This window comes from Hippocampus zosterae, chromosome 2, assembly GCF_025434085.1.
Source record: "Hippocampus zosterae strain Florida chromosome 2, ASM2543408v3, whole genome shotgun sequence".
NCBI classification, from domain to species: domain Eukaryota; kingdom Metazoa; phylum Chordata; class Actinopteri; order Syngnathiformes; family Syngnathidae; genus Hippocampus; species Hippocampus zosterae.
The window spans coordinates 33,453,539-33,479,421 of record NC_067452.1 but is presented as its reverse complement, the minus strand read 5'-3'; the positions used below and the strand labels follow the sequence as shown (position 1 = coordinate 33,479,421).

Sequence of the window (25,883 nt, the reverse complement as noted above, 5' to 3'; positions counted from 1 at the left end):
TGTTCCGTATTCGGCAGCAGGTGGCACGCGTTCACTTCTGCCGGCTACACACCTGCTGCCTATTTGCCAGTGATTGCACCTGCTATATCTAGGCGCTAGTATTAAATGCCGTGCCACTGCTATTGCCCATATTCCAAAACTTATTGTTCGCTACCATTTCGCGGTTGGCTATGTTATCGTCCTCCCACAGGACTCATTGTCTTAAACGTACGCGTAGTAATACTCGTTTAAACATACTTTCCTTGCCGTTGTTTTACCAGCGCGTTCTGTTGTTGCGTTCCTTATTTCCTGGTGCTCGTTTTGACCAGCGCTTTCTGTTGTCGCGTTCCTTGTTTCCTGGTGCTCGTTTTGACCAGCGTTTTCTGTTGTTTATTAGGCGGGATTTTTGTTTATAATAAATATTATTGTTTTGACAGAGCCCTTGTCGGTGTCTGCTATTTTCGGGGATCCGCTTACTTTCGTTTTCTCCCTTACGTACGAAGCAGTTCCCTTTCCCTGCTTCGTGCGTAACGTGACAATGATAGCTTTAAATGTAAAGGGCCCCGGTGAGCAGAAATATACGCAATTCTGTTGCAGTCTACAGACGGTTGTTTCTCATTTCCACAAGAGGGCGCTTGCTCTTTTCTGTACACAGTCGATGTAATTTGTGGCCCGCAGTGCGTGTGTGTGCGCGCGCGCGCGTTTATCACTTCCTGACTGCCATAGCTCAGACTCATGACAGCTTTTGGCAAAGCGTAATTTTGAAGTGACATCTAGTCGTGGGATATGATATGCCGTGTTCCAGTCCCAGTCATATCTTTTCCAAAACCTTCCTTGAAGAGAAACTTTAGTTAAAAACAAAAACAACAACAAATAAACTCCCAATTTCAAGAATAACAGGAAATGGAATCTTGTTGTTTAGCGGATTCCACATACATTGAGTTTGAGACCCTTGCTCTAAGTTTTCCACAGATGTGATGTGAGTGTAATAATAATAATCATCATAATACATTTTATTTATAAGCACCTTTCAAAACACTCAAGGACACTTTACAATCAGGAACAAGACTAAAAATTACGGGTGATGGATGTTTGTCCACTTGTGCCCTGCAATTGATTAGTGACAAATCTAGGGAAATAAACCACATTAGGCTGCTGTGTGGATTTTATACACTTTCGAAATGGAAAATAAAGAAAGTCAACATTTCAAGCCCACGCACAATTACTGTTAATATTTTATTTAACAATGTCACTCCCAAAATCATAACTTTCCCATGATTAACCTACACGGGCTTTCGGTTGTCATGGCAACAGGGCGGCCAGGAGGCGTGTGCTGCTGACGGAGAGGTTCATTTGTATTCTCTGTGAGTGCATGTGCGTGTTTGTGCGTACTGAATGATGGAGTGTTTGTGGGGGCGGGGCGTTGTTGGTCTCGGCCACGCCTCTCCCTCTTATACTCCAACCTCCATCAATGCTGCAGCATCAACGCTGATATCTTTTTAAGGGCAGGACCAGATTTTGTGCAGGGGGATGCTCTGCAGCTTCACACCAACCAGTTTGGAAATACTCAGCTCCCAAGAACGTGCACACGCACACACACACACACACACACACACACTGTAAAAGTAGACTGGCAATTGACTCCCCGTAAGCATTCAGAATCAGTACAACATCCCATCATCTGCTTTGCTCTCTCTCTCCTCTCTCTCTCTCTCTCTCTCTCTTTTTCTCCATCCACGCTGACAACCTCCGCAGATCTGACTCATTCGGTTCTCCTTTTTGCCCGTGCCCAAACAAGTGGAAGCACAGAAACTGGCAACATGTCCTCCAACGTGTCCTCCGGGGCAGCCAAAAGCAAGCCCCTTTCCCCCTTCAGGAAGCGCGGAAGCCTGCAGTACACAGCCAGTACGGGTGAGTGGCGGGGAATACTTGAAATATCGGAGGCGCTTCTATGACCGAGTGCTAACTATTTTGTGTAGTTTTAGTCGAACCAGCTCGACTAAAACCACACAGTGGTTCACTGTGACAGTGAACCACTTTTAAATATGTGCCTAACCTGTTGAGTGGCTGCACGGCAAGACTGCAGCTCTTGTTTGCCAGTAATTTTACTCAACTGTGTTCAAACACAGCGACGCCGCACGCATACATCTCTTTCCGATTGCATGTATACTGCAATGACATATGTTTTAAAGCGCCTCTCCTTTGTGTGGTTTAGTTGTTATTTAGCGGCGGGATGTTACTAATTGTATATCGGCTCCGGCTGCAAGGCAGTGGCATCTGTCCTGCAGAGAGAGCTGCACAGGACTTGATCCCCAGCATGAATGAGTGGATTATCCTCCCGTGTGATGTATACTGCACACACTGATGGAAACTGCATTGCAGTATGCCCGTTTTATGTACCCCCAAATGATTTTGCTCGTTTAAGGGGTCCTCGTCCTGTTTTGCAACATTCTTCCCTCCACCCCCACTCGCTTGCTTGACATATTAATTCATCGTTGAATTACAAATGACGATTTCCTAATGAAGGATGGGCAAGACCTCATACATAGATCAATTAGTTGAATGATTAGCTTCAATAATTCAGCAACAGCTCTGAATTTGATGCAGCGTAGTTTGCACCAGCGCGACCACAATAAAAAACATGAAATACTGTATACCTCTCTGACAGCGTCAGTCAAGACTGAGGATTGTAACTGTTGTCAAGTCACCAGGTTTCACACGGCTCTTGAGCTGGATCTTCTTTTACTGTGCAAGTTGTCATGAACATGCAGCTGGTCCGTGTAATACTAACAAAATATTGCTGTGACGATTTCTTTTCCATGTTTCATGACACATGACAAAGTGTGCTTTTGTTATTTAGCCAGCAGGCAGGGCAGCAGCAGCCGATCTTATTCCTTTGCCATTCATTTTTGTTGTTTCTGTTATTTCTCTCATTTTTGCAAGAGCTGCATTGAGATTGGTCGAATATGATTATGCAGAGCTGATAGCAATAGCTAAGTTTTACACTATTCATAGCTGTTTGGGAGCATATTGTGTATCATACAGCCTATTCTTTTTCAATTTTGCAGAGGTGTAGCAAAATTGTGGTACGGTATGCTAGTGGTTAGCACATACGCCTCACAGTTCCGAAGTCTGGGGTTTGAATCCCGACTGAGGCCTTCCTGTGCCCTGCTTCTAGCTAGCTTGCACTCATTTGTGCCATTCTGGGAATGCCAAATAAATCCCTGCTCCACCTCACCACCAACCCTAATAATGAGAAGCGGTATAAGAAAATGGGACTGCGAAAATGCTCATCGATTCTTGTACGTCGATGATGATAGTTTTACCCATGAGACGAAGAATCACTGTAATATAATGAAGCAGTGAATCAGAAGAGGCCAGAGCAGTCTGTGATTAATGCTCACAGACATGCGGTGTACAAACTCTCGTGAAAGTGTCCATTATGCAGTCTTTTACCCGAGTGAGTGGATCGCTGAGGCGTACCACTGTGCACAATTAGCACCTAATTGCCAGGCTTTGTGCAGGGCGAGCAACGCCCTTTTAACAATGTCCAGTTTTTCTCGAAAAGTAAACCTTGAAAATTTATGTTTTTAATAATATCCAACCTTTGTACTCCTCTGTACGTTACCCTTTGGTGCACATCACAAGACTATTTCGCTCAACTAATCATAGAACAGAAAAATGCTGATATTACTCTGAGCCTGCATAAAGGCCAAGAATGCTGAATCTGAATCTTTTTTGGTTTAAAAAAAACCTGTCATTTCCAATGATGACTACGTGTCACTAGGCAGGACTTCTGGATCTGATTCCTTGGTATGGCAACACATGGGAGATGAAACTTGATTGCACAATAAATAAATAAATACGTATCTGTTGTGCCTCGCAGACTTCAGAAGCTCAAACTGAGGGTAGCTGTTAGTTAGCTGTCAGGGTAGCTAGCTTGCTAGCTAGCGAGCTCTCTCGCTAGCTAGCTATATAGATAGATAGACAGCCAAAATAAGAAAAACGCTACATACTGTATCTTAAATTAGCAAACTATTCCTATTAATAAGTGCACTCTGGCAAAGGAAAATACAGCACTGTAATTGTTGCTCGGCATAAGCTTGATGATAGCTCTTTGAACCCGTTACACTTTGCCCATGTCTTGCTCACACCGCCTGTCATCACCTCATGCCCACGCATGTCAGGGGTCTGTTGCCAGAACACGGCTTCCAATTACAGCAAGGAAACAAATGAATAATCCATCCCTGTCACTCCCTCCTGTGACACAACCTGCATGAGTAATAGGTCATATCTTGTGATCAATGATTGACTGGGTGTTGGGTCACCCGCCCACCATCATCTTGGCCGACACACCCTCATCACGACAGCCTTCAGTCTGTCTGCGCCGTCTACCTGCCGTTGATGTTTAGCCTCTGCGTGTGCATTTGCTCCTGAGAACCGTCGGTTCCGTTCGACGTCTCATGGATTGAGGACCTTCTGGCCCTCACATCTAGTGCCTGTGTGTGTGTGTGTGTGTGCGTGTGTGTGTGTGTGTGTGTGTGTGTGTGTGTGTGTGTGTGTGTGTGTGTGTGTGTGTGTGTGTGTGTGTGTGTGTGTGTTGGGTGTAAAAAATGCCATAGACTTGTGGCTGCTGGCAACAAGTCCCCTCACCCTGCAGAAAGACACTGTTTTGGGTCATAAAGGTACAGTTGACGACCGTCACTAAAAACCTAATGAGTGGGTATTTAAATCATTGAATCGGTCATGACCTCACATCAAGTACTTGACTTTGTAGGTGTGATAATGTCATTTAATTATTTGCAGTGTACTGAATGCACAAGCAGAATAGTTTGGATTTGATTGATTGATTGATTGACTGAAACGGTGTCAGCCATAGTAGAACAGTTAAAACAGAAAAGGTGAAGCTGCAGCTGAAAAAGAAAATCCTCCAAGTGCCAACACAAATTTTATTACCTCAGAGTGCAAGTAACTATTCTTCTCGCTCTTTTCTGTGACTTAAAAAAGGGGGGAAAAAAGTACCGTATTTGTTTTATATGTATTGCCTGAAATCTCAGCACCGTTATGTAATATTCATTCATTCATTTTCCGTACCGCTTGATCCTCACGAGGGTCGCGGGGGTGCTGGAGCCTATCCCAGCTGTCTCCGGGCAGTAGGCGGGGGACACCCTGAATCGGTTGCCAGCCAATCACAGGGCACACAGAGACGAACAACCATCCACGCTCACACTCTCACCTAGGGACAATTTAGAGTGTTCAATCAGCCTGCCATGCATATTTTTGGAATGTGGGAGGAAACCGGAGCACCCGGAGAAAACCCACGCAGGCCCGGGGAGAACATGCAAACTCCACACAGGGAGGCCGGAGCTGGAATCGAACCCGGTACCTCTGCACTGTGAAGCCGACGTGCTAACCACTGGGCTACCGGGCCGCCCCGTTATGTAATATATGTAAATGATATTGATGTATAAATTAAATATAATGGTTTGGTATTCAGGACATGATTAGTTTTATAATGAATAGCCATCTAACTTCTAATTCTCACCCTGGACTGTTTGCAGACAATGGCGGGGCACAAATAGACAAACAACCATTCACACCGTCATTGATGGGGACTAAATGGAACTACCCGAATCAAAGTTAGGCAAGTGTAAGATTGCGATATGAATAGCAGCAGAAGTAGTACTACTGTAGTACCGTAGTATTCGTAGCATGAAGGTGCCGCATCTGACCACCAGGGGGAGCCCTGTGAATGAAAGGTATTGTGACAAACCGCCCTCTCAAAGGCAACATGTTTGAAATTTAAATCTTTTTCTTTTCATCACTCTAGCGGCTGACGTGTTTCCATTTTTTTAAGTCAGTATTTGGAGCACAATCCAACCTTTTGCTGAAGGATACTCATTAACAATTATGATTATGATGATAAGCAGTTCTTAGAATGGCATGGATGTTGTTGTTGAAAGGAAGCATGGGGACTTGTTTTTAGCACATCTGCCTTACTGTTCTGAGCTGGGCTATGGTTAAGTCCACCTTTATCATGTCCGAGTCAGGTCCGTGTCACATTGGTCTGAGTCCCGAGTATGACCCCGCTGTTGGCTGACATGACTGGAGAAAAAAAAGACTGCACGATTTGGGACATTAATTTTCAGGAATTGAAACATGGTTGGACTCCATTGAGCTGATAAAAATATTTTGTGAGTCCACTGGCCAAGTCTGAAACAAGTCCAAGTTAAATGCTACGAAATCTGAGACAAAAAAAAAAATCATCTCTTGTAGGGACTAAGACTTACTGCAGCCCTGGTTCTGAGTGTCAGAGTTTGAATCATGGCCTTTTGTGGATTTTTCTCTCGGTACTCCGACTTCCTCCAACATTCCAAAAACATGTAAAACATATACCAGATATGGTAGCGGATTGGAAAGGACTGCACCAATCATGACTCTAATTCCTTGTATCATCCTCAAAAATGAAGAACTGATTTATTCATAATAATGATAATATAATTGTCATCTGTGTAATAGCTTCTGAAGTTACCCAGAGTCAAAAGAATTTTGAACCTAAAAGAGTGAGTCCAATTTCTTTGGAGGGTTGAAATATCCATCCATCCATCCATCCATCATCTACCGCTTATCCGGGGCCGGGTCGCGGGGGCAACAGCTTTAGCAGGGAAGCCCAGACTTCCCTCTCCCTAGCTACTTCTTCCAGCTCTCCCCGGGGGATCCCGAGGCGTTCCCAGGCCAGCTGGGTGACGTAGTCTCTCCAGCGTGTCCTGGGTCTTCCTCGGGGTCTCCTCCCGGTGGGACATGCCCGGAACACCTCACCAGGGAGGCGCTCAGGAGGCATCCGAATCAGATGCCCAAGCCACCTCATCTGGCTCCTCTCGATGTGGAGGAGAAGCGGCTCGACTCTGAGCCCCTCCCGGATGACCGAGCTCCTCACCCTATCTCTAAGGGAGAGCCCGGACACCCTGCGGAGAAAACTCATTTCGGCCGCTTGTATCCGTGATCTCGTTCTTTCGGTCATGACCCATAGCTCGTGACCATAGATGAGGGTTGGAACGTAGATCGACCGGTAAATTGAGAGCTTCGCCCTTTGGCTCAGCTCCTTCTTCACCACGACAGACCGATACAACGTCCGCATCACAGCAGACGCTGCACCGATCCGCCTGTCGATCTCTCGCTCCCTCTTGCCCTCACTCGTGAACAAGACCCCAAGATACTTAAACTCCTCCACTTGGGGTAATATCTCCTCCCCGACCCGGAGGGGGCACTCCACCCTTTTCCGACTGAGGACCATGGTTTCAGATTTGGAGGTGCTGATTTTCATCCCAACCGCTTCACACTCGGCTGCGAAACGCTCCAGTGAGAGTTGTAGAGCCCCGTTTGAAGGAGCCAACAGCACCACATCATCTGCAAAAAGCAGGGATGAAATACTGAGGCCCCCAAAACAGACCCCCTCAACGCTTCGGCTGCGCCTAGAAATTCTGTCCATAAAGGTTATGAACAGAATCGGCGACAAAGGGCAGCCTTGGCGGAGTCCTACCCCCACTGGAAACGGTTCCGACTTACTGCCGGCAATGCGAACCAAACTCTGACATCGGTGGTATAGTGACCGAACAGCCCGTATCAGGGGGTTCGGTACCCCATACCCACGAAGCACCCCCCACAGAACTCCCCGAGGGACACGGTCAAACGCCTTCTCCAAGTCCACAAAACACATGTAGACTGGTTGGGCGAATTCCCACATACCCTCAAGGACCCTGCTAAGGGTGTAGAGCTGGTCCACTGTTCCACGGCCGGGACGAAAACCACACTGCTCCTCCTCAATCTGAGGCTCGACTTCCTGACGGACCCTCCTCTCCAGCACCCCTGAATAGACCTTACCAGGGAGGCTGAGGAGTGTGATCCCTCTGTAGTTGGAACACACCCTCCGGTCCCCCTTTTTAAAAAGAGGGACTACCACCCCGGTCTGCCAATCCAGAGGCACTCTCCCCGTTGACCACGCGATGTTGCAGAGGCGTGTCAACCAGGACAGCCCCACAACATCCAGAACCTTGAGGAACTCCGGGCGGATCTCATCCACCCCTGGGGCCTTGCCACCGAGGAGCTTTTTAACCACATCGGTGACTTCAACCACAGAGATAGGAGAGCCCACCTCAGAGTCCTCAGACTCTGCTTCCTCCAAGGAAGGCGTGTTGGTGGAGTTGAGGAGGTCTTCGAAGTACTCTGCCCACCGGTTCACAACGTCCCGAGTCGAAGTCAGCAGCGCCCCATCCCCACTGTACACAGTGTTAGTGGTGCACTGCTTCCCCCTCCTGAGACGTCGGATGGTGGACCAGAATTTCCTCGAAGCCGTCCGGAAGTCGGCTTCCATGGCCTCACCGAACTCTTCCCACGCTCGGGTTTTTGCCTCGGCGACCACCGAAGCCGCGGTCCGCTTGGCCAGTCGATACCCGTCAGCTGCCTCTGGGGTCCCACAGGCCATAAAGGCTCGATAGGACTCCTTCTTCAGCTTGACGGCATCCCTTACTGCTGGTGTCCACCAGCGAGTACGGGGATTGCCGCCACGACAGGCACCAACCACCTTACGGCCACAACTCAGATTGGCCGCCTCAACAATAGAGGCACGGAACATGGTCCACTCGGACTCAATGTCCCCCGCCTCCCCCGGAACATGGGAAAAGCTCTGTCGAAGGTGGGAGTTGAAACTCCTTCTGACGGGGGATTCCGCCAGACGCTCCCAACAAACCCTCACGATACGTTTGGGTCTGCCAGGACGGACTGGCATCTTCCCCCACCATCGGAGCCTACTCACCACCAGGTGGTGATCAGTTGACAGCTCCGCCCCTCTCTTCACCCGAGTGTCCAGAACATGCGGCCGCAAATCCGATGATACAACTACAAGGTCGATCATCGAACTGCGGCCTAGGGTGTCCTGGTGCCAAGTGCACATATGGACACCCTTATGTTTGAACAAGGTGTTCGTTATGGACAATCCGTGGCGAGCACAGAAGTCCAATAACAAAACACCACTCGAGTTCTGATCGGGGGGGCCGTTCCTCCCAATCACGCCCCTCCAAGTCTCACTGTCATTGCCCACGTGAGCATTGAAGTCCCCCAGCAGAACAAGGGAGTCCCCAGCAGGAGCACTCTCCAGCACACCCTCCAAGGACTCCAAAAAGGGTGGGTATGCTGAGCTGCTGTTTGGTGCATATGCACAAACAACAGTCAGGACCCGTCCACCCACCCGAAGGCGGAGGGAGGCAACCCTCTCGTCTACCGGTGTGAACCCCAATGTACAGGCACTGAGCCGGGGGGCAATGAGTATGCCCACACCTGCTCTGCGCCTCTCACCGTGAGCAACTCCAGAGTGGAAGAGAGTCCAACCCCTCTCGAGAGAACTAGTACCAGAACCCAAGCTGTGTGTGGAGGCAAGTCCGACTATATCCAGTCGGAAATTCTCTGCCTCACACACCAGCTCGGGCTCCTTCCCTGCCAGAGAGGTGACATTCCATGTCCCAAGAGCTAGCTTCTGCAGCCGAGGATCGGACCGCCAGGGTCCCCGTCTTTGGCTGCTGCCCAGCTCACATAGCACCCGACCCCTTTGGCCCCTCTCATGGGTGGTGAGCCCATGGGAAGGGGGACCCACGTTGCTTCTTCGGGCTGTGCCCGGCCGGGCCCCATGGGTGTAGGCCCGGCCACCAGGCGCTTGCCAACGAGCCCCACCTCCAGGCCTGGCTCCAGAGTGGGGCCCCGGTGACCCGCGTCCGGGCAAGGGAAACCGTGGTCCATATATTGTAGTCATCATAAGGGTCTATGAGCCATGCTTTGTCTGGCCCCTCACCTATAACCTGTTTGCCATGGGTGACCCTGCCAGGGGCATAAAGCCCCAGACAACTTAGCTCCTAGGATCATTGGGACACGCAAACCCCTCCACCACGGTAAGGTGACGGCTCACGGAGGGGGGGTTGAAATATGCTGTACATATTTTTTAATGACTAGCATATTATTTTTAATGTGATTCTATTTAAACGATAAAACGTTTCTAAGTAGCACAATGATCAAACAAAACAAAGTCATTAGCAAAATAATGAAATGGGCCGTGTACAGTCATCGTTCATATTTCCCCAAAATCTTACCAATTCTGCAATTCTATGTAAAGGACTTTTTTTTTCCTTTTTTTTTTTTTTGTTGCTCGATTTGTACAAATCAAGCACAAAGTATGATACAAGAGCTAGGAAACTTTCACAGTGAAGTTCAAGAAAAGTAGAGTTAACATATTGAGAAATAAAAGATAAGAAAGGCAGCACAAACAGCAGACGCATGCTGAAGGGGCCTCTTAATACAATACTTGGAATTTTTGTTCCCACCAAAGCGTTCTTGAAAATGGTGTAAATTTGAACTTAAAAAAAAATGAGTGGTGGTGAAACTACTTTAATTAATCACACAATCAGTTTGGAATAACTTGATCTCAACACATTGTAATAATTGAGTACAAACAAAAATATATTACCAAAAAAACTCAATAATCATGCAGCTGCCCTCTACACACAAAGCATCATTTTAATATTAAGTGCCAGTGTGGTCCTATTGCTCCTTCATGATCTTCTGACGTGGGTTGTGTTTAATTTTATTTATAGAATAAAAATGTTAAAAACAAGCTGCAGACTCCAAATGGACTTCGGACGGCTGTGGCCTAGATACATTTTTGCAGCCATGGTTATCAAGTGCAAATTTGCCTTGCATTCAGGCAGACTATGACTGTCAACCGATGTGTAATTTCCAGGGTTTCACAATGATTGGTTAGTACTGTTAGGTGATGGTGTCCAAACAACGGCCTGAGGGGCCATTTGCGGCCCATCTTTCGTTTTTCAGTGATCCGCAACATGGAGGAAAAAAATAAATAAAAAATTTAAAATGACATTAGACATGGGTTGGATGGTTAGTCATAAAAAAGGTGAAGATGGGCAGAGTGAGAAGGGAGGGTGTACTGTCAAAACTTTTTCTATATTCGAAGATCAATAGGATAAATAATTTATCGGAGCCTATCCCAGCTGTCTCCGGGCAATAGGCGGGGACACCCTGAATCGGTTGCCAGCCAATCGCAGGGCACTGTAGTGAATAAAAATACTTCAATTTTAGAGGCAACAATAGATTCTTCCACTTTGTGCTCTATGGATGATTTATGAAGACATCACATTAATGATCCTCGGGTAACCAAAACATGATCACTTTAACTCCTGGTTTTTTTTTTTTGTTTTTGTTTTTGTTTTAGTTCTGAATATGGAGATGGGATTTGGCTGCTTTTAAGTGCAGCGCTGGATTTATGCTGTGAGATAAAGGGCTGTTTGCCACCCAAAAAACTTGGAAAACTCCTCAACTGTTTGCCTTTACACATTTAACGGAAAGCCGATGAAATGAACTATGCACACAATATAGAATTGCTTTCTTGACTAACTAGCATATTTCAAAAAGTTGAAGAATTTTCAAATGGCACGTCAATCATTCCATTTTTGTTTATTAGGCCCTGAAACTAAAAAGTTAGTGTAGAATGCTTTATCCCAAATGCACATAAAGGAGCGTCTGCTCCTCAAATCACATTGGTGGTCAAAGTGCTGCCTCTTTCATTTCATCCTCATGAGAATAAACCGACATTCATTTTTTTTGGGACAGTCCTCATTCTCTCAGTTAGACGATTAAAAATAAATAAATAAAAATAATGATGATATAGCTCCTTCTGATTCCTAAAAACAGACTCCGCCAACATCTGGAATGCCTGATGTCTTTTAGCAGAAAGTACCGCAGGGAGGAGTCGGGAGCTATATTGAGGTGGGAGCTCGGGGCTGATTATGCTTTTCGGCTGCACTATGAACTTGCCACATCCACTAGTGATACATGCAGTCTATTACCACCACCCCCTCCTCTGAGTTCTCCCGTGGTACATTCCAGTGAGATGTCAGAGGCGTTTAAATGAGGAAGATCAGCTCCAAAGGCAGCGAGTGCAGCGACAGCTGGCCTGAACCAGGAAGGGGGCATGTGAGGGGGAGTTCATGGATCTGCTGGACCACTTCTTTGTATGTATGACAAGGACAGAGCTAGAAAGAAGAATGCAGATGAATATGTATGTGTGTTTTATCCCCTGAGTGTGTCTCTTGCCCCCCCCACCCCCCGCACCCCCTGTTGTTTTGAAGTCATTTTTAAAAAGGAAGGAAGATAGCATCCTTGGCCATTTGGCAGGCATGCTCCATCTCTCTCTTTATTTCTCTCCCACATTTCTCCTTTTTTTGGGGCCTGTCTATTTGCTGGTCAACGGGCTCTTAAAAGGCAGGTTTGCGCCACTATATTTCCTTATCCTGCCAAAGCACAAATCCTGCTCTCCTCTTGATACCTGCCCCTCTTTCCACTCTCAATGATGCTTTCCCCTTGTCTGTCCCTTGGCAGCGGTGCCGTTTTTAGCACACCGGGGAGTATGTGTGTGGATTGAATGTGAGTTAACCCCCCCCCCCCCAAAAAAAAAACACTGCTACAGAAGGGTCAACACGGTTGTTGAACTTATGAATTGTAAACATGACTTGGATGTATTTAAAGAGAAGTTTTCCACCACAATCTACAATGCTGATGCACAGCACATGACTTCAGATGCTTTTTAAAAGGGAAAAAGCAATATTCTCTGCTTTGTTATCACACCGCATTGAGGGGTTGTAGGTTTGTTTGTTTTGTGTGTGTGTGTGTTTGTTGGCTTTTTTTATGCATTGGTTCATCGAGGGCCCTTAATCCTTTCAGGGACACTTGTTACTACAGTGGACAGCTTGTCATGTTAACGGCTTACAGGATGCACGAAAGGGATGCATCAGATTGTCATCGCTTGTTGTACGTGCTAGCTTGACAGCTCTCACACAAGACCGATGACGTGTGTATGCACATTTGAGTCTTAAGAATCCCGTGTGGACTAAATCTTGATCCTGCACAGACAAGTCCACTCCATTGTATTTTGTGGCATTTTTTTTAACATCAGCAACAACCCCATGTTCGAATTAACATTATATATTTAATAGAGAGCAGTGACAGGTCGACGAAGTGGAAATGGATGTGTCCAGATATTTGTTATTTTGGTGTCATTTTCGAGTGTTTGTCATCCAGGATGAGGCTGATGAATTCTTTCAAGCAACAAGTGTCAGTTTTTTTGCATAAGCCCCCCATGAGTCCCCACAAAAACTTCCGCAACTCAAAATCAATTTTGAAAAGTTAGGAAAAGCCGACTAGAATATTTAAAATTGATTGAGGGTTAATCAAAGGCACTTTAACCGGTGGCTGGTGTGTGTTGATTTAAAATAAGTTTGAATGCCACCCACATTCCCCAATTTTCATAGCGTGCGCCCGGGGACATGGTGTCCCTCTTGATGTCATATTTTTAAAGCACAAAAACCTTTCAACAGGGTTGTGAAGACTTTTCTGATATCCCTTGTACTTAACCTCAATTATCAAGATGCACCTGCACATTGTGCACTCTGCAATGCTTTGTATTGGATTTCCCGCTACATTTGTTGAGCTAGGGCGGCCCGGTATCAAGTGGTTAGCACGTCGGCTTCACAGTGCAGAGGTGCCGGGTTCGATTCCAGCTCCGGCCTCCCTGTGTGGAGTTTGCATGTTCTACCCGGGCCTGCGTGGGTTTTCTGCGGGTGCTCCGGTTTCCTCCCACATTCCAAAAACATGCGTGGGAGGCTGATTGAATGCTCTAAATTGTCCCTGGGTGTGAGTGTGAGCGTGGATGGTTGTTCGTCTCTGTGTGCCCTGCGATCGGCTGGCAACCGATTCAGGGTGTCCCCCGCCTACTGCCCGGAGACAGCTGGGATTGGCTCCAGCACCTCCCGTGACCCTAGTGAGGATTGAGCAGTTCGGAAGATGAATGAATGAATGAATGAATTTGTTGAACTATTCATGCAGCAGCCGTCTTTTTGACCTCAGTTCCAGACTCACTGGAGATTAGTGGAAAAAGATTAGTGGAAAATGATATGTGGATTCTTTTTAGGCACCTTACCATCCCCCAAGGTTGTTTGTTTGTCTGATTCACCCCCCCCCACCCCATTGTTTCTGTCTTTTCTTCTGACTCGTTTAGATCAATAATAGCCCATTGAATACATTTTGCGGTATCATAAAGTAAATCATGACTTATATTGTATGAGTCTCTGGTTGTGAGGGGCTGAGATATTATGTAACCATAGATGCGTTAGGTCCAAATATAGCAGCCATTAGGGGATTAGCTGCGGGTCCATTCGACTCGGCTTCACCGCGGCCCGGCTTGGATGTCTTTGCCGCCAGTCACATGCCGCCCTCGACAACAATGTCCTGTGTTATGAGGGAGAACTGATATGGCCTCAAGTGACGGGCGGCACAGATGATGTCTTGGCAGACCGTTGCTTTACAGAGCACAGGAACATCTGTGGCTTTGTGGCTCGGGTTGAGGCACCGCAGTGGTCATCTACATTATTGTGGATGGCGCTACATTTTTTTTTCAACCTATACCGTTTGATTGGCGGAAAAACTCACCTAGTTGCTGATTTTTTGGCGTGTATAAAAGTTGTGTTTTGACGCCATCTTGTGAAATGTTGGTGTCCATGAAGTACATTGGAGTGAGCGCAGGATTTTGTAGAAATTAAATTGTTGGAGAGATGCGATTCTGCTTCCTGGCGACTGCTCAGGTGCCCTTGGGCAAATCAAGGAAACTACGGGGTCTAATGATAGCGACCACATTTTTCTCCCCAAACTCCTCCCACATGGTTGCATTGTCTTTATAGCAGACCACAAATGGCTCCTGGCCAAAGGATTAGTGAGGAAGTAAGAATAATGGTTAAATAGCAAAGATGATGCAAAAGATTCGTGTTTGGTTTCCCAGGCAAACTTGTCCTACATGTTAAGTTGGCTGTGTTGAGACAGCAGAAGGTGCCGCACGACACAAGTTGCTGTGAGTCTGTCGTCTCCTTCTGCCTTGGCTTTTTTTTTTTCAACTCAGCCTTTTTAAGAAGTGTTTGCATGCATCACACTGAGAGTTGTGTCCAAACTTTGTCGGCTTTCTTGAACTGTCACCTTTCATCCAAAACTCTTTTGAGTTTGCCATTCAAAAGACCATCTTGGGTGTGACTTTCCAAATCGTTTTACCACAGTCAAGAATCAAGGGATCAATCATTGAATGAAAGGTAGATGGACGGACAGACACGTTCAATTCAATTACTTCCTTCTTCCCTAGTCGACCTCCGCGGTGCCCGCCACCTCCTCACTCCCCAGCATTCCTTGCCTGGGATCCCCGTTGCCTTAAAACAATCCGTAGATCTGCGCACATCCATGGACGGCAAGTACAAGGAAATTGCAGAGGTCGGTTCTCTGCGGTGCCTTTGACTTTTGAATGAAATTGTACATGCGGCATGACAGTTGTACCTGCGCATGTGTGCCTGTGAAGGAACTGTTCTCACGCAGCCTGGCAGATAGTGAGATGCGGAGTGCTCCTTATGAATTCCCAGAGGACAGCCCCATTGAACAGCTTGAGGAGAGACGCCAACGCCTTGAGCGGCAAATCAGCCAGGATGTCAAGTGAGTGGGGGAGAAAAAAACAAAACAAGGCACGTTCAATCTGCATGCAGTGATAAACAGGCCCTTTTGCATCCCCTGCATAATAAGGGGCCAACTACATTAGACAACTTAAGCAAAACATTTTGGCAATTTAAACATCTTTCTATAACATTCCCAACCAATGTGTCAAGCAAAACAGTGTGCCATCATCGATGAGAGTTAGACCAAAATATTACCACGGTGGTAAAAAATTTCCCATTCATTCAAGAGCTGCTATGGACCACAGCTCACACCCAGTCACTCCACACACTAACTGCCTCACTTGAAACGAAGTTCAATCTTCTATTTTTCCCTCCTGCCTTTTCATCTACACAGGTTTTTTTGGGGTCTTTTGTTCCTTTTGTTCAGGCACATATCAAAGCAAATAAAGAGCAATGTTATGCTTAGCTAACTATAACTAGAGGCAGTGAGTGCTGCACGATCACTACAGTACAGTATTGTTGTTTTTTTTTAAATACAAATGACTGAAAAAAAACACTTGGCAAACTACAGCCTGTCTAATAGAACTCTTACAGCATAGGTGTCAAACTCAAGGCCCCGGGGCCAAATCCGGCCCGCCGCATCATTTGATATGGCCCTCAAAAGCATATTATGGGTGTCAATTTATATGATCCTTGCTAAAATGTGCACCAAAATGTCAAATTGTCTTGTGTAATAAATAAATAAGAAATGAGATTTTGCAATCATTTTGTGATCCTGTTTGTTATACACTCACTTGAACAATAATTGAACAAACTATTATAGTTGACTGATTTCAAAACGAATAATCCGATAATTTGTTGTGCACAAATAATGCAGTGAGACAATTAAAAGTGTTTGTCGTTCCAACCGTCATAGAACGGCCATCAGAGGGAAGACGTAACTCCGAATTGGCCCGAGACAAAAATGAGTTTGACAACCCTGTTTTATGGTGTCAGAAGTAATAGTGTGCATTATTATCCTTATTGCCTAAAAACTCACTTATATTATTTGGCATTCATGAGTATAATGACTCGGCATGATTCAGATTTGTTCTTGGTTTTGCTGTTCGGTGCTTTCTACCGTCTTTGTTACCGATTTGTTGCTTTACTGTTGTATATGTTAGTTGTTCCATGTACAGCACTTTGTATGCAGCGATGGCTGTTTGAAAGTGCTCTATAAATACAGTCGATTTGAGTTATTGGTGTACCTAATGAAGTGTCTGGTGTGTGTGTGTGTGTGTATACTGTATACTGTGACCAGCGTGAGCTCAGCCTCTCTGTCTACAGGTTTGAACCAGACATCTTGCTGAGAGCCAAACAGGAGTTTATGAAAACAGACAGTGCCACAGATCTCGAGTGAGTGCCTGGCAATTATCCGCTCAATTACCTCATCTATCTGCCTGAGCAGGAAAAAAAAAAAAAACAAATTGGATATTTTCTGTCAGATACATGAAGCAGCAGAGCCAAGCGCCAGACCTGCTGGAGAGAGAGCTGCTCCCAGAAAGAGAGTACCAGCGAGTCACGATCTCTGGAGAGGAGAAATGCGGCGTACATCAAACAATTCATTTCCAAATGTCTTACTCAACACATCTTATTTTATGCTTCGTTTCTTCCTCATCATCTCTTGTTCGTCCCAATCCAGGTTCCATTCACGGACTTGCTGGATGCTGCAAAGTGTGTGGTGAAAGCCCTGTTCATAAGACAGAAGTATATGGGCCTATCACTGCAGAGCTTCTGCAGGACCACCGCCCGATACCTGCAAGAGTTAAGCGAGCAACCCCTCGACCTGACTATCTATGAGGAGGAATTCCAAGAGGCGACGGAGGCCACTGTCACAGCCGGTACGTTTTTCATTACATAGAGAGACACTGCGCCTTGACCCAAAGGTTTTTGGAGTTATGAGCCATTGTTGAGTTATTTTATTTCTCTTTGTGTTGTAAACCACAATGTATGCTTTGCGCGAGCTTCAGATATACTGGCGCTCTAGTCAAGTCGAAAAAAATGGAGATATTAAGGTGGAAACTCTGTGCTTCTATTGGGGAAGTCTTGGCATCTATTGTATATGCTCAATTGTGCTTTCTGTCACACAGCGTAAACGTCGTTCGTTCTGTGTATGGCATCTATCAGGTGTGCTTGTTTTTTTGGCTATTCATTATCATTCATTCTCTGTAGGTGAAACTACAGTTATTCTCTGTAAAATCTATGGTGTGCATATTTTTGGGGGCGTCAGGAACCGATTCATTTGATTTACATTATTCCCAATGAAAAATATTAATTGTTTTCATACGATTTGGTTTAAGGACGACATTTTGGAATAGATTGATCACATGACTGAGGTTCTCATTTAAAAAAAATGCTATTTAAGTAGTATATCACAACTATTACTTCATACTGGCAAAAAAAAAAGAAAAATCGAAGTGGACAAGCCAGTGCTAATAATAACATAACAGGTGTAAATGGAACCCCCCCTTTTTTTTCTTCCTATTCATTGCTCATCATCACAGCCATATTCCTGATATGTCTCCAGATCTTCACAGAGGACATAAAACCAGCACTTTACTATCATCCTGCACATTACTCCCACATTAAACACGAAACCACTATCCATCTGTTTCACGCCTCTGAGCAGGCCACCCAGCGTGCAGGCCCTCCTTACGCTGAGAGATGAGTCGCGTGTTTGTTTCCACCTCCCTCAAAACCTGCCACTTGCTGTGACATTTTGTCCTCCTTCAGATGCCACAGTGCACCCACCTGTTTCTGGAACGCACCCCTATAAAAACAAGGACCCAACCTGCATGCCCCCTGACATGCGCTACGGCTGCAAGATGGTGAATGGCGTCATGCACGTGTACACATCAACGGAGACGATGGACAAGTGAGTTTTGGGTGTAGTTCTTTAGTCCAGGAGGGTGACGTGTGAGCCCAAAACTTGTGCAAAACCAGTTTGAGATGATAATAAACCTTCCTGTGGTGTGGTATGAATGAATAGAGAGTTCATTCAGCCTTTTGTTCACAGGAGAGTATGTCCAGTTGTAAATCGTCGGTCACGTCCCATAATTCTCTTTTAGAAAGTTTACAAAAATCTTTCATTTTTTTTCTTTTTTTTTTTTGCAATTCCGCTCTTATGTTTGCATTTTGCTTGCAGGAGCACAGAGCTGGAGTTGCCATATCCGGACCTGCAGGAGTACATCGCTGACATGAACGTCATGATGGCCCTCATCATCAATGGACCAGTGTACTTTAATCTTCCTTTCTTCAACAAATTATCTTCTCCGCTCTTTTTTTTTTTGGTCCCTTTTCTTCAATTGTATATGACTGTTAATTCATGTTGTATACCACCGGTGTCATAGTCAAGGCCCGGGGGCCAGATCTGGCCCGCCACATCATTTTATTTGGCCTGTTAAAGCAAATCAAACATGGCAAGTTTCATGATGCTTGCTAAAGTCTGAACCAAATTTTCAAATTTCCGCAATAACAGTCACTATTCTTGACTTCTGATTTTAAAGCTAGTTATTCATCAATTTGTGGTGCGCTGTGTATGTAATATGTGGAGGTGATTAAACATTTATATGGCATCCCAAAATTCAAAAAGTCAAACAGTAACTACAATGTGGCCCGCGACAAAAATGAGTTTGTCACCCCTCTTGTATATCATACTGGTCCTCCGTCTGAACTATGAATCAATCTAATCTACATTGTATACTGGATTTCCTATTCTGGGTTACGGGAAACTGCAGCCTGTCCTAGTTGACTTCAGGCGAAAGGAAAGACCGTTCCTTTGACTGATTGCCAGCCAATTACCTGACCCAGTTTGAGTCATATACTGATAAATTTGAAATGGATGATGACAGATTTCAAGTAATTATGTGTTTTGATTATGGGCCATGGCGGCCTCGTGTTCCAGTGGGGTTAGCAGGTTGACCTCACAGTGCAGAGCTTCTGGGTTCGATCCCGGCTCCAGTCTCCCTGTGTGGAGTTTGTATGTTGTCCCCAGGCCTGCGTGGGTTTTCTTTGGGTACTCCAGTTTCCTCCCAAATTCCAAAAACATGCATGGCAGGTTAATGGAACACTTGAAATTGTCCTTCAGTGTGAGTGTGAGCGGTGTTGGTTGCTCGTCTCTGTGTGCCCTGCGATCATCTGGCAACCGATTCAGGGTATCCCCCGCCTACTGCCCAAAGACAGCTGGGATAGGCTCCAGCACCCCTTACGACACTTGTGAGGATAAAGCGGATCGTAAAATGGATGGATGAATGGATTATGGACCACAAAAAATTAGTGAACAAAGCAATCCGATTCTCACAAAGCTGTAAACTACTGTTGACTTATAATTGATTTATAAGGGGAAAAATGCATATTTTAATTAAAATTAAAGAGAGAAAGGCCATTTTTGGTCCATGTTGAGATCTTATTACTGTTTAAACATAATCCTATAATAATAATAATAATAATAAAGGAAAATCACTGGGCTCCCCCTGGTGGTACAGAATAAGGATCAGAACTTGTTCCAATATTTCACCGCAGGAAGTCCTTCTGCTACCGTCGCCTGCAGTATCTAAGCTCCAAGTTCCAGATGCACATCCTCTTGAATGAAATGAAAGAATTGGCAGCGCAGAAACAAGTCCCGCATCGAGACTTCTACAACATCCGGAAGGTAACGAAAGGATCTAATGTTGCCAAATCCTGATTTTCTGTCCATTGTGTGAATCAGCTTCCTGTTTGTGCGCGTGGCGTAGGTTGACACACATATCCACGCCTCCTCCTGCATGAACCAAAAGCACCTTTTGCGCTTTATCAAAAGAGCCATGAAGAAGTATCCTCGGGAGATCGTGCATGTGGAGAGAGGGAAAGGTCAGACGCTCATGGAGGTATTTGAGAGTATGAACCTGACGGCTTTTGACCTCAGCGTGGACACTTTGGACATGCATGCGGTAAGTTAGGAGGTGATCAGAATGTTGTGTTATGTGGAGACGGATGGATGGATGGATGGATGGATGGATGGATGGATGGATGGATGGATGGAGAGAGGGATGGATGGACTCTTGTTTCACTTTTTTCCTCCCCTTGCAGGACCGCAACACTTTCCATCGGTTTGACAAGTTCAATGCCAAATACAATCCCATTGGCGAATCCATCTTGAGAGAGATCTTCATCAAAACAGACAATCACGTCGAAGGGAAATACTTTGGTCACATTATTAAGGTGCGTTCACTCACAAGAGACTTCGAAACGATGCACCTTCAAAGGTAACCATCGGTACAAAGTCATGCTATCATTCTCAGCTGCTATAATCCTGACCTCCCCATTTTGCTACTTTCATAATTCCTTGTAGACTTTTATGAAAGTCACAACAAACACATTTATTTTTCAAAAATAGCATTCAAGAACACATTTGTCCTTTAAAAAAAATTATTACTGGTATAAATACACAAAGCTGGATGTCGACAGTGCGTTGCGGAGCACAATATTAATTGATAAATAATAAATACAAATGTAACTAGGCTTACTGTTAAAATGGAAAATAGAAGTGGAAATGTTAAATATATTTTGATATTCAAAGCACAAACTGTATAGTTAGAAGTTCATGACTGACAATTAACTACCAAGATTGCACTCAAGAGACAGATACAAAATTCCTGCCGATTATATGTTGTGCCACCGTCACTCAGGAAGTGATGGCCGACCTGGAGGAGAGCAAGTACCAGAACGTGGAGCTGAGGTTGTCCGTGTACGGACGCTCCAGAGACGAGTGGAACAAGCTTGCCAAGTGGGCCGTCAAACATCAAGTGTACTCGGACAATGTGCGCTGGCTTGTACAAATGCCCAGACTTTTGTAAGTGAAGCACGGATCTTTTCCCTCAAATCTCCAGCAAACATAAATAACCCATGGCTTTTATTTTCTTCCAAGTGATGTCTACCATAGCAAGAAGCAGCTGTCCAACTTCCAGGAGATGCTGGAGAACATTTTCCTGCCTCTTTTTGAAGTCACAATCCACCCAGGCAAACATCCTGAGCTGCACCTCTTCCTTCAGCATGTACTGTATGATGTTCACGTCAAATCATTTCATCCAATGCGCACCCTGAAAATTTTAATTGTACCGGTCCCTCTTGCAGGTTGTCGGTTTTGACAGTGTCGATGATGAGTCCAAGCCGGAGCAGCATATCTTCAACCTAGACAGCCCACTACCAGCCAGCTGGACGGATGAGGACAATCCGCCCTACTCCTACTACCTCTACTATATGTATGCAAACATGACTGTTCTGAATCACCTGCGCAGGTATGTGGATTGTGTTGAGATCTATTGGCTTCATTCATTTCGATGTGTAGAGGAAATTGTTGGAATCAACAAAAGTCCTCTAGTTTCTATTTGTGTATGATGTTACTATAACTGTACAATGGAGATAAAAACAATAAAAATATAATATCGTAATATTACATGAGCTGGAGAAGAGGTGGGTAAAGGCATATCCATATCAAGAGTCCTGAAATATTTGTTCAATTAATTCAGCTGGGGGTTTTTTTCCTGAAGAAAAAAATTCACATTGTAGTCAAATTTAACATTTTATAGAAAGTTAACTTTAAAAAAACGTTGACAACTAGTCGATTGATTAAAAAAATGAAAACATTTTTGATAAACTATTTTAAGAATAAGAAAAAGAAAACCTTTTTTTTCATCTTACAATGGGAAAAAAAATCCCAATTTACAGCAGCAAAGTTATGAAAGGAAGAAAGTAGTAGAACAAAAAGGCAGCCACTCTCGCGGCGCCATCTTGAAGTCTTGTTTTAGATACGCATCTGAACTTGGAAAAAAAGAAGCTACCTAGCTCGAATAGCTTTAAAAAAAAGTAACGTGGACTTTAAGCACACGTTTACATTAATCTAGAGTTTTACAGCTGTTATATCCATGAAAGGCTTGTACAAGAAAACTGACTTTAGTTATTATATGTTGCCAAAATGTCGTAGGCAGCTTCAGTGTAGTGCTATTCAATTTATTCAATTGTCGACATTTAACATGCCCCTTTGGTTAGTGGTTTGGTGGCTTAGTTGGTTGGTTGCTTTCTTGCTTGGTGAGGTTTCGTTTGCTGGCTAACTCTGCTGTCGTTTCCACCACGGTAGCACCATCTAGTGGACATACCAGCATTGAATAACTCGATGTTTCATCCAGTCGCTGTTCAGTTCACCATGAGCCAGAAATCGATGAAGGTCTCCTTCTTGATGTGTTTAATTGCATTTCTTTTTCAAACTAGGCAGCGAGGATTCCACAGTCTGGTACTGCGTCCTCATTGTGGCGAGGCAGGTCCCATCCATCACCTGGTGTCTGGTTTCATGTTGTCAGAGAACATCTCCCACGGGCTGCTGCTTCGGAAGGTGGGACCCAAAATGCCGCAAAAAGCCTGAGGCCACAACCGCCATTACATTTGCTCAGCCAAGTGACCATCTTGATTAAGTAAATCCAAATGGAAAAGTCAAGCTGCGCTGTGTCATTAACAGATGATGTCTTATATGTCCACAGGCTCCTGTGCTTCAATATCTGTACTATTTGGCTCAGATTGGCATCGCCATGTCTCCGCTCAGCAATAATAGTCTGTTCCTTAGCTATCATCGTAATCCTCTGCCAGAGTACCTCTCCAGAGGCCTGATGGTCTCCCTGTCCACGGACGATCCCTTGCAATTTCACTTTACTAAGGTCAGCACCAGTGTTGCCGCCGTGAGCATGAAAAATTAGGGTTAATTTTAAAAAATCACAGTTATATTTCAAATTACTTTAATACTTACGTTTCACAGTTACTGACATCCTTGCTCAGCGTAAAATAACATCTGGTTTTGCCACTTTATTGGAAGTACATTTTTACCAGTGACTTCAATACTGTAAATGGGGGCGTAGGTCGGTATTTGGCACTACTCTTTGAAATACATTACTGATGTCACTGCAAAGTTGTAGTCAAGCCCTAAGTTACCTCATTTCTGTGAGAAAAAGAAAATGACACAAACTTGATTGAACAATATTGAAGCCAACAGGGCTATATGTTTTGTTAAATGATGAATGTAGAAATGTTTTAATGTGTGCACTTCCTTTGTAGGAGCCCCTGATGGAGGAGTACAGCATTGCGGCTCAGGTGTGGAAGTTGAGCTCTTGTGACATGTGTGAGCTGGCCAGAAACAGCGTGCTGATGAGCGGATTCTCTCATAAGGTACCTGAGACTCTTCATGTCCATCGTACAAAAAAAAAATCCAAAAAACATTGTGCTCTTTGCTTTACGAGTGATATCCAATCTGTATTGAGCCAAGGCTGAACAAAAATGAACAAAAAATTATAGTGAAAAAATCTCATCTCAATTTACACATAAAAATGACATTGTGAAATGGTTAGTCGAACACAAAGCTTTGCAGTGTGCCATTTGAAGGAAGTGCATTTAATTGTTCTGCCTGTTAATATACATCGCTGGCATAGATAGATGAACAAAGATACATTATTTTTTGGGTGAATAAATAATGAATTAAAAGTGGATGGTGACTAACGTGCCACAGCAAGGTGATTGGGGATCACTGTGCCATACCTTTTAAACTTATTGCCAATTCGGTTTAGGTGAAGAGCTACTGGCTCGGGCCCGACTATGTCAAAGAAGGCCAAGAGAGCAACGACATCAGGCGCACTAACGTTCCAGACATCCGCGTGGCGTATCGCTACGAGACCATGTGCGAGGAGCTCAATTTGATAACGCAAGCCATTCGTACGGATGAGCTGGACACCATTGAGGAGGAAGAGAGTCTGAGCATGGCTGCCACCCAAGGAAAACAATGAACTCTCACCGTAGATTCCCTGCATCACAACTTTGGTACACTTTTGTGTAAAAATAATTCAACGACTGTGGGAAATTGAGAAAGGCCACACACTGGGTCGCGTTTAGCCGGTTGTTTATTTCCATGAGTTGTTCATTGTGACGTCTCCAAATCTTTTTAGGTTATTTTTATATTATGTGTTGATGGCCATATCTTGTCAGCTTTTCTGTACTGTTGTAAACCTCAGAAGCAACATTCAAACCGTTATAGACGTGACATCTCATTGCTGTTCATTTGGTTATTATTCACTCTTCTCACTGACAGTTTGAAAGATGTCATTGATTGTCTCCAGCAACAACGCAAGCACCTGAAGAATTCATCCGTGTTCACTTGTGCTGCTCGTGTGATGAAGCATGCTGTGTCCTTATAACAGGTCAACCATTGCCAAAGCCATCAGTATATTCATTTTTTTGAGGAAATGAAAGTCAGTTGAGAATCTCTTGTCGTGTCATTCAATGAGTTTGGGTCTTTGTGCAAAGTACAAGTTGTATTTCAAGGGCATGCTTGTCTTCTCCCAGGGTGTTCCTGTACTGTACGTGAAATTAAAGTTAATGTTGCCTGTGTTGATCTATAAATAAATATCCACATATAAGTATTTACTATCTTTTTTTAATAATGCAATTTAATTCAAATGACTCCAATGCACGTCTGTACTAAAACAAACAAACAAACAAAAAACTTGTCAATGTGAAATTATATTGGGACATACTATAACATACAAGTAGCTGTGACAATGTGTATTCAAGTGAATTACACGCTGAGATGACTCGCAGGTCCCAACAAGAACTTCACCTTTTACATTGTGTGTACATTTTGCAGTATGACTCAGAATCCGCACCCTTTGCCACGGTCAAACTCGTTCATGAGGTCTACCTGCTTTTGATGAAATGATAACACAAACTGACAACATATCTGACAACAGATATCTCTCCACAGCACAACAAAGGCATTGTGCTTCCCCTGTGACATTCCAACAAAGCCTTGCTGTTGGTGATAACATGAACATTGTTGTTGGCCTGTCTGTTAAACAATTCCACAAGTAAATATATTTTTTTTAAGTATTACAATTATTATTCCATGGGAGCCCTCAGTTAACAACAGATTTCCACTACTATAGCATAATCATACTCTGAATACAGATTTACGCAAGTCTTAACAAGGTGTAGTCTTATCCCAATGATAATACATTAGTACAGTTGTTCACAACATTTTTGCTCAAAGTTCTCCCGAAAAGATGCACAGTATACCTCCACATATACACACTAGTACTATTAAAAGTGTGGAGCCACAAATTTAGAAATCCACATTTTCCCCTGAATGAAGATGACATTATATTAATCAGAAGATCGTTCAAGCAAGAAAGAAATTACCGGTATTTTATTTGAACTATGAATACTTAAAAAAAAAACAAATAAGGTCGTTTTTAAGTAACCCTCAAACTACTGATGCTGTGTGCATACAATAGAAAACTGACTGGTTTTGTG

General features: G+C 44.5%; 1 protein-coding gene across 5 annotated transcripts; it reads left to right on the top strand.

Moving 5' to 3' along the window:
• The first annotated feature begins 1,426 nt into the window (after positions 1-1,426).
• On the top strand, positions 1,427-24,991 carry ampd2b (adenosine monophosphate deaminase 2b). 5 transcript variants are annotated; one of them, XM_052057348.1, is made up of 19 exons: positions 1,427-1,561; positions 1,735-1,890; positions 15,221-15,345; positions 15,431-15,561; positions 16,848-16,916; positions 17,006-17,108; positions 17,203-17,401; positions 18,294-18,435; positions 18,706-18,795; positions 20,082-20,211; positions 20,294-20,488; positions 20,628-20,759; positions 21,227-21,390; positions 21,466-21,592; positions 21,672-21,835; positions 22,806-22,926; positions 23,072-23,245; positions 23,640-23,750; positions 24,146-24,991. In XM_052057348.1, exons 1-19 carry the CDS (start codon positions 1,510-1,512, stop codon positions 24,359-24,361), a joined length of 2,601 nt encoding a protein of 866 aa, XP_051913308.1. In that variant the 5' UTR covers positions 1,427-1,509; the 3' UTR covers positions 24,362-24,991. The 5 variants fall into 5 exon arrangements, with proteins under 5 accessions (XP_051913308.1, XP_051913310.1, XP_051913313.1 ...); XM_052057350.1 differs by having other exon boundaries at positions 1,448-1,561; positions 1,778-1,890; XM_052057353.1 differs by lacking the exons at positions 1,427-1,561; positions 1,735-1,890 and adding an exon at positions 4,646-4,664.
• Positions 24,992-25,883: the final 892 nt, after the last annotated feature.